At 35.1% G+C, this 9,683-nt stretch overlaps 1 protein-coding gene across 1 annotated transcript in view; it reads left to right on the forward strand.

Annotated features, from left to right (window-relative positions):
- The window catches only part of BCKDHB (branched chain keto acid dehydrogenase E1, beta polypeptide), a 67,125-nt gene that overhangs the window by 33,467 nt on the left and 23,975 nt on the right, over window positions 1-9,683 (forward strand). Inside the window, exons 3-5 of the mRNA XM_015569453.1 lie at window positions 6,319-6,452; window positions 6,682-6,837; window positions 9,223-9,331. Of these exons, the coding sequence (XP_015424939.1) occupies window positions 6,319-6,452; window positions 6,682-6,837; window positions 9,223-9,331 (399 nt within the window). The remainder of the gene's footprint in view (window positions 1-6,318; window positions 6,453-6,681; window positions 6,838-9,222; window positions 9,332-9,683) is intronic.

Raw genomic sequence — 9,683 nt, forward strand, 5'->3', positions numbered from 1 at the left:
CTCAGTGGCCGGCAAGGCAGGCAGGGAACGTTGCAGTTCTCCGTCACTGAAGCAAGCAAGTCTCATGTTCAGTTTAAGCTGCCTGGCTGCCAGCAGCCATCTTGGCTGGCAGTTAATTTGCATATCGCCCCTGATTAGCCAATGGGAAGGGTAGCAGTTGTAGGCCAATTACCATGTTTCTCTTTTATTAGATAGGATAGGATAGTGCTATCTTGCTATGCAATTAATTATTTAATCAATGTTTGAAGCAGCCCTTTTCAAAGTTCTTTTAAAAAATTCTCAAGTATTGTCCAATTTTTTTATATCATGTTTTAAAGATGCTTTTTATTTTATTTAAGTGTTGGTAACTAGGCCATTTTTTTGTGAAGATTTAACCCAACTTTCTTATTTGATTCAGCGTTTTTTTTTAAAGTAAGAGCGTTAATGTTGACACTATTGCAGGTGTTCCCTTCTCCCCTTCCTCCCCCGATTTGCTCACCACCACCCACAGCCACTTCCTCCTCCCTTGACCTTCATCAAACTATTGTCTGTGTCCTCCCTTGGCCTTCATCAAACTATTGTCTGTGTCCATGGGGTATACATATATGTTTTTTAGCTAATTCCTTCACCTTCTTACCCAGTCATCCCCACCCCTATCCCTTGGGCACTAGCCAGTCTCTTCCATGTGTCATTTGGGGGGATTTTAGGAATTGTCCATAAAGACTTACTATATTCAGATGAAATGTTCAGAACTTTTTTTTTTTATCTTTGGCTGTGGTGCTAGATAATTTAGGTCTAATTTGATATATTTTAGCACTTATGAGTTAAGTAGTTTGCAACAGCCAATTTAGGAAAGAAATTCCTCTAGTACAATGGAGCAGGCCTTGATTAGAGTACCGGGGCTGTCAGGTACTGGCTGTTGACTTTGGGTAAGTCACTTAAAACAAGACTTGGTTTCCCTGTTTGAAGAATGTGGGTCTGATGGTCAGCTCTTCAGTAATGCTAGGGTTTTTTAATTCTGTAATTAATTTTTCATACCCAGCTGTAAGTTTTACATGATCATTATCTCATGGATTCCCTACTTAATTTTTCCTTTATTTACATAAAGAACATATTTTTATCACTTTTGTATACCTTCTGATATGGTATAACTTTGAGTTTCGCTCCCCACCCCCCAGTTGATACAATTTGGAGTGCCCCTATATTCTCTTTAATTTAGAAATCTTTATTTAAATGAAAGGTTAATTTACCCCATGATACTTTCTTTTCCAATTAATCATGTAATTTTTTTTAACTTTTGGTTCCTAATGGTAGGGCTTTTAAACAATTGCCACAATATCCTTCCTTGTCATCTGTTGACCCCAGGCCAGTCCTCTGTTCCTAGGCTGGCTCACTGGCAGTGTCTTTACTACTCCTTTCAGTACCCACATGGATGGTCTTCTCAATATTCTGGCTTCTCAGTGTTTTATTTCTGGCTTCTCCCTTGTCTTGTCCTCCATCCTGTCTCATCTTCTCACTCGTAGTCATACCCTTGACTTTGTCATTGCCAGTAACTGCAGTTGCTTATAAGCATCTCCAACTCTGATCTCCATTTCAAACCTCACCAGCTAACTGCTCTAGTACCTCCATCCCACCAATCTTTTGACCATATTGATTCTTAAAATTCATGAAATCTACTGACATGTCACAGTTTCTTACTCTCCTGATGGCCTCTCTTCCCTTTATACCTACTTTATATTTCATGTTATTATTTGCTTGGCAAAATCCAATTCTAATTCAGTCTATCTCTCTGTCTAAATCTTAAATCCCTGAGCTGAATATCGTTGGAGCAACACATGTCATCTTGTCAACTGATATCACTTTAATTTCAAGACTAGTATTCTCCAAGGCCGGCTCATGCTGTCTACCATCATGCTGCATGTTCTGGGCTATTCTCTCTTTTATACTTTTATTTCCTCTCGCACTGTCTTCTCTATTCTTACTCTTTTTTTAAAAATATATTTTATTGATTTTTTTACAGAGAGGAAGGGAGAGAGATAGAGAGTTAGAAACATCGAGAGAGAGACATCGATCAGCTGCCTCCTGCACATCTCCCACTGGGGATGTGCCCGCAACCCAGGTACATGCCCCTGACCGGAATCGAACCCGGGACCCTTCAGTCCGCAGGCCGACGCTCTATCCACTGAGCCAAACCGGTCTTGGCTCTATTCTTACTCTTGATAATACTCTAATTTCATATTTTATTAAGAACATAGATGCAACTAATAGAACTTTGATCAGCTCTCACCACCGTATGCAGTATATACATGTTCCAGCATCAGTGCTCGCATTCTTTATTCTTGTTTGAATGAATGTAAGGGTTTCTGTCAACATCTCCACACTAGACTCCTTCCTTTTTTTGTCACCTTTTAAAAGATATGGTTCTTTCTAGTCATTCTTTTTTTCTCTATTTCATTAATTTTTCTCAAAATCATCAATTTTCCCTTCTCTACTGGTTGTTGCTCCTCTCTACCTTCCCCCCTCTCCCTGCTTTACAGCAAAATTTCTGCAAATAATTGCCATTACTCATGGTCTTCAATTTCTTTTCCATTCCCTCTTGAAATGGGCTTTTGTTTTCTCCCTCCTTCCTACTTGCAGACACTATTATGTTGAGGTCACCAGTTGTAACATTTTCGACCTTATCTTACCTTCTGGTAGCATATAGCATAAGTTGATTACACTCTCTTATAAGCACTTTCTTCTAGGCCAGCACATTCTCCTAGTTTTCATGCAAACTCTTTGGCTTTTTTTTTTCCTTCTCAATTTTTCTGATTTATTTCTTACCTCTTGCCTTTGTAACATTGAATTTTTTCTCTCTATGTGTTCATTTAAATTTACATGGTAATCTCATCTAGTTCTGTGTTTTCTTTAATGCTATTTTTATGTGTAAGACTTTCATATATCCAACAGTCAAATTAATAGCTTTATCTTAATATCTGAAGGTATTTCAAACATAATATCTCCAATACTGAACTTCTGATATCTTAACATGCTTCTTCGTGGTTTCCCCTTTTTTAGTTAATGGCAACTCTCTTCAGGCTGCTCAGGGCAAAAGCCTTTGAATCGTCTTTAGCATTTCTCTGACTCATACTCCACATCCATTTCATCAGCAAATTTTTTAGACTCTATCTTTAGACTATATCCATAACCTCATACCTTTTCTGCTGTTATGATTCATCATTCTTACTGGGATTATTGTGATATCCTGTAATCAATTTTGCTGTGTCCATCCTTGCCTGTTTATAGGCTATTCACCAAATATCTGCCAGAGGGGTCCTGTTGAAATGCCATTTCAGAGAATGCCATGATTTTGCTCACTGGCTTCCTGTCAAGCTTACCTACTTGACTCATTCTCATAGTTAAAGTTTACAGTGACCTACAAGGCCCTCTCTCTGTGCCATCTTCCCATACCTTTCTATTAACTCTTCAACTTTGTCTTCTCTCACTATTTCTTACTCCAGACCATTCTGAACTTTTTGTCTTTCCCCTGATGTGCTAAAACATGCTCAGACCTCAGGACCTTTGCACTAGCTGATCCCCGTGTCTGGAACATATATTCCCTTGGGTGTATGCATGGTATCTTGTTATCATTTAGCACACTATATATTTTACTCATTTATTTTGTTTTTGTCCTTTACCTGATTGGAATATAAATTCCATAAGGATAGAATTATTTTCCTGCTGTCTCTTCTGTATCTAGAATAGTGTCTATATAGTATTAGGTACTTTGTAAATGTTTGAATACGTGTGAATTTTTAGTCTTCCGTATCATGGTTCTTCTGGTACAAATAGAAATTCAGCCTTAGGAGTTAGTAATTTCTGGAGATGACACTTAAACCCACAGCTGTCTTGGCTAAGGGTGTAATCACTGTGTGTATTATCAATTTACCTATTGGGACACTGTGTGTATGAATTTTATGTCAGGTTAATTGCATTATAACACAGAAAGTCATCAGTATTTTACATTTTATGTGTGCTCTTCCCTCAATCATTACCTGTTTGGAAGAAAATAGAAACAGATTTTTAACATTTAATTCATGTTGAAGCAGGGTTTGTTTTTTTTTTCTAGATCATAGAAACATGAAGAGAGTTAAGCTATTTCCTCAAATTAAGCATCTTTTGAAGTAAGAATTCTGATAAACTCAACTTTTCTGCCTTCTAGGAGCAAAACGGGCTATATTTACTGAGATGAAAAATATCTGAATCCAGGGAACCAGAAGTAGTAAGGAATAAATAATAACACTGTTCCTCTGGTTCAGATGGTTCAGGTATTCCACAGGTGTGGATTCCTACAGGTGGCAGCTGGAATCTGTGTTCATTTTCTGCCAGTGAATTGTTCTTAATTCAATGGAATCATAAATTTTCAGAAATTATCAAGCAGCTCACAGTCAAATAGGGAACTGATGAGGGATAGAGGTCACAGTCAGAAGGTAGTCACAGATCGGGATGAGTACGAATCATGCTTTAAGTTTTTGCAGCTGCTTTTAGAGTGCAAACTGTAGGATGTGTCTAGTTGGCATTTTCTAGCACCTGCTCTATTTATGGTTCATATTCAAAAGGACTGATTGAGCGGAAAGTTAATTCTATATGCCAGGAAGAACTGGTATCCCTGTATTATGGAACTGAAATATGAATCATAGATCTGTTCCCAAACTTTCAGACTGTGGCTATTGCTTGTATCTATCCATCCAAATTCCTGAAATTAGAATTTTTCATGAAATGCTAATATGGTTTGAGAGGTGGTAAAATTTCAGATGAGAAATGAGTTGTATATGCTAGTAACATTATACCTTGTGGTTTCAGTGGAAAACCTAAGGTATTTGTTTGTCAAGTTCCTTTAATTTGAAAGGATCTCAAACTCCAAATTCTGCCTCCTTTTTAGTGGGGATAGCTGAAATCTATGCTCAGCTCTTTGAGCTTCCAGTTACCTGCTGTGCTTTTGGAGTCTCTCGTAGGCACAGGGGTCAACCGAGGATTTAAGAAGATTTAATGCATACATTTTGGGGTGCCCTCATGTAGTGCCCTTCTTTTAGGGACTAGTGCCTCAATTTCCAGCCACTAGCAGTTCCAGACTCCATTCTTTGACACCCCATGCCGATAAGACTGTTTGTCTGTCTGAATTCTAGCTGTCTCATGTCTCAGGCCCTGGGAAATCACCTCAAGGGATATGCCTTATATATGTCATGCTCATCCACTGCAATTCAGTTCTTCTAAGGATCCAATCTCTTTCAGTTTAGGCCTTTTTTTTTTTTGCCTCTCCAGTGCCTATAAGTAGTTATTTGTATATTTTGTTCATTAGATGTGTGAGATTTACTCTGCCATTATTGAAATTGGAACCTCAATAACTTGGGATACATAGAGGTCTCATTATCATTCCGGTCAAAATACTTTCTCCTTTTCATTATAACTTAATCTTTGAGTCATGAGATACTTAGACATATGTTTAAAACTAATTATCTTTTTAAAATTATCTTTTAAAACTAATTTTCTAATTATCTTTTTGTTAATAATTTCTAGCTTAATTCCATAATGGTCAGAGAATATATTCTATATTACTTTAATTCTTTGAAACTTGTTGAGATTAGATTTATAACCCAGTATATGGTTAATTAATACTAGTGTTCTCTGTTAGGTGTATAGTGTTTTTATCAGGTAAGTCATGTTTGTTGATGGTGTTCAAATCTTATATAGTTTTTACTTTTATTTTGGTATGCTTTATCTATTAGTTACTGAGATTGGTATGTTAAAATTTCCCACTATCTCTGGAATTTATCCATTTCTTTTTTCAGTTCTGTTTGTTTGTTTGTTTGTTTATTTATTTGGAGCCCATGTTGTCATAAGAGTTTAAATTTAGAACTATGTCCTCCTTGTGACTTGAACTCTTTTAAAGAATGAATTTTCCCTCTTTATCTCTGGTAATGCCTTTTCCTTTAAAGTCTACTTTGTCTGCTATTAATGTAGCAACTTTCTTTGTTTTTTTTATTGTATATATATTTTTCTTTTTATTTATAACTTTCTGATATCTTTATTATTTATTTTATTTTAAGTAGTTGGATTTTGCTTTTTTAAATCTCAGTGTGATACCTTGTCTTTTAATTCTAACATTTCAATTACTTAGAGTGAATATAATTACTATGTTTGCATTTAAAACAGCTATCATACTAGTTATTTTCTATTTCCTTCACCTGACCCTTGCTTTTTTTCCCCATCTCACCAACCAACTCATTGACTTTTCAGTTGTATTGTGCATTACATTACTCTCATTTGTCATAATAAAATGATTTTATTTTCTTATTTTAGGAAAAGATAGAGTTTTTAATACCCCATTGTGTGAACAAGGAATTGTTGGATTTGGGATTGGAATTGCAGTCACTGGTGCTACTGCCATTGCAGAAATTCAGTTTGCAGATTATATTTACCCAGCTTTTGATCAGGTAGGAAGATTGCAGTTTACTATAATTGGTCATTTCTAAGATTAAGTCCATGAAGTATTAAAGTATTGCCTCTACTCTCCCTATCTTAAGAACTTAGTGCTACCTTTGAGCTAGTGCATTACAAGGTATGTTGTTATGGCATATATGTAAAGATCTAATAAAGGGTCGAAGAAAATGGATGGGAATGAAGGACTCCCTGTGACATGTCCCTTCTCTTCTCCCTTCTCAGATTGTTAATGAAGCCGCCAAGTATCGATATCGCTCTGGGGATCTTTTTAATTGTGGAAGCCTCACCATCCGTTCCCCTTGGGGCTGTGTTGGCCATGGGGCTCTCTACCATTCTCAGAGTCCTGAAGCTTTTTTTGCCCACTGCCCAGGAATTAAGGTATACTCATTTATGTACTTTATTTGATCTCCATTTGAGGTTTTCATTTTGGTTCATTCTATTAATATTAACTAAAATGCTTATCAGAGGAAATCAAACAGGATTTTGGGAATTCATGTAAACCTTTTAAAAAGAGGGCATAGTTTTGTTTTGTTTTTTATATTCATTAATCCATTGCTCAGATTTATAGAGTATTCTTTTTGAAATAGTACCTGGCTTGATATTAACCCTTTCCCCAACAATTTTTTTGTTAAAAACGTTTCTTTGTCAGACTAATTTTTTTATTTTGGTTCTATATAGTATTTTTGATGCTGGTTATGAAAACAGTTTGTAACTCGTCTTCCTATAAACCAAATTTTTTTTACCATATTTTCTTAGTATACTCGTCGACGACTGAAAAAGAACATTTTGTGAAAATGAGTATACACGTTTCTGCCGGGGAAGGGGTTAATAGTACCTGATATTAATTTTAGGCTTCAAAGAATAAGACTGAGAACATAGTTGGTTTATCTTCCTCTTTTTCAAAGCTCTGTTTCCTTCTAATAGGTCTTTTTCATTTAAATTAATAAATCTTTTTCTGGGGTAAATTAATAAATCTACTCTTTAATTCTTAGTCAGAGGGATAGACTTTTGCTTTTAGTCTGTATGGTTTGAAACAGACTGACAGAGGCCTCTGTTACCCAGGTGTGCTTTTCACTCCAGGGAAGGTAATATTTGCTCTAACAGTGAAAGTTGAAGGATCTTTCTTTGCCTCCCACAACAGTCTTCAATTTCTAGAATAACTTGGGTCTTTTAATAAAAACATTTTGCATATTTTCTTTTCATTTTTTACAATATCTTCTTTTCTAGTTCTATTTACTAGAGAGCTTCCTTGGGAATCATTATAAAAACTCATAGATATGTTCACCCACGGCTGTGTGTCTGTTTTTTGATAACATGAACTGGTTGTGAACATGTATTTATTTATTTATTTATTTATTTTCTTCCTAAAGCAAAGTCATAAAGTTTTCTCAGTAGAGTACAGGTTGTATAACTTTTCGATGTAAGCTGGAAGTGGTAAATTGGGACAGAAGCCACAGTTAAGGAAATAGTTATTTTTGTGCTTGAGCTGAACATTGATTCACATTTAATGTTTATGTTACCCAGTATTTTTAAGAACACATCTTTTCTCTCAATCCTCTACTTTTTCTACCCTCTCCCCCTTTCTCTTTCTTTAATCCCAAATGAAAATTGTACATATAGTACAAAATGTTAAAAATAAACACATGTAGAAAGCAGAAGAAGAAAAAATAAAGTGGGAACATAAGATAAAGACATTGTGTTGTGGTAAGCACTCTGTCCAGGAGTTTACAGAAAATGGAATAGTGTCCTTCAATAAAAATGCTATGAAAATGATTTTTGAAAGCCAAATATAGCTTGCTTCAAGGAACCTTATTTAAGCCTTTGTGATAAATTCAGGTTTATTTTAATGGTAACTTTTTCTACATAACTCTTATCTTTATGCAGTTATTTAGTAATCATTGAAAATTAGATGCAAGTTTATGATTTGAGGTAAAATGGTGTACAAACTTGAGCTGTGTATCAGTCAGAACTGGGTGAGAATTCCTGGTGTAGCAAGCGATGTAACCTTGGGCAAGCTATTTGACCTCTCTTTAAGCTTAGTCTGCATTTCTAAATTGGGGAAAATAATAATAGCTACCTTGGCGAGTTGCTGTGAACAGTAGATGAATTAGTCCACATAGTGTTCTTGACCCAGTTAACACATGTGCTACCTCCTGTCATTACCATTTTCTTCATTATCAACCTCATTCCCAGGAAGGTTCTGGAATCTTTTCCTGTTAGCTGGAAGTGTGTAGTATCCACACTTTTCTTTAGCTTTGCATTCACAATGTTATAGTGCTTGATTGTAAAGTTCCGTGGATTATTATTTCCTGTAGGAAATGCAGACCATGTTTTTCATGGAAGAGGAGATTTTGATATTTAAAATTGGAGAAGAGAGTTGCATACCCTTTGGAATTAGCTGTAGAGTATTAGTAGAAAATATTTATTTATTTATAAATACAGAAAGATACTGACAACTTTACTTTTTTGTTTTGATGAATGCTTTTTGTAGAATCCTTTTATTTTTTATGTATATGCAAGTTTAGCTCATTAAGAGAAGAGCATTTTTAATCACCAGAATATGATGGGCATCTAAAAAATGTTGAACGTGTTGGCTATTTTGGGACAGAATGTAAATTTTTATTAAAAATTATAATTAGGCTAAAAATGCCAGATTTCTATTTTTAATTAGTAGCAATTGGTTTTTTAAATGTCAACTCTTATAATGAATTTGCTGGGATACATTTTTACTGAAATTGTCTTTGAAAAAATCTGTTTTTGCAGGTGGTTGTACCCAGAAGCCCTTTCCAGGCCAAGGGACTTCTTTTGTCATGCATAGAGGATAAAAATCCTTGTATATTTTTTGAACCTAAAATACTTTACAGGGCAGCAGGTAAAGGTTTTCTTTATTTTATATTTGTGAATATCTTCATATTTTTTATTTCTTACAGTTCAAAAAATTATTTTTCCTTGTAAGTTTGGTTTATACTTACCTTGTAGAAAAATTCTGATTTGTTCCATATTTAGCTTTTTCTCAGTTGTATATTTTATGTTAAGTTTAGGGGAAATCTATCTAGCCATTTTATATTGATTGTGGAAAAAGAAGCAATGTGAATTATTTGAGAAATAGGGACTATGGTCATCTACATAGTTGCTTAGTAAATGTGGGTTGCATGAAAAAGTGAATGAGCTTATTATACTAAATAACATTAAATGCCCTTATAGCTGAAGTGTCTATATAGGTG

This window comes from Myotis davidii, unplaced genomic scaffold, assembly GCF_000327345.1.
Source record: "Myotis davidii unplaced genomic scaffold, ASM32734v1 scaffold104, whole genome shotgun sequence".
NCBI classification, from domain to species: Eukaryota; Metazoa; Chordata; class Mammalia; order Chiroptera; family Vespertilionidae; genus Myotis; species Myotis davidii.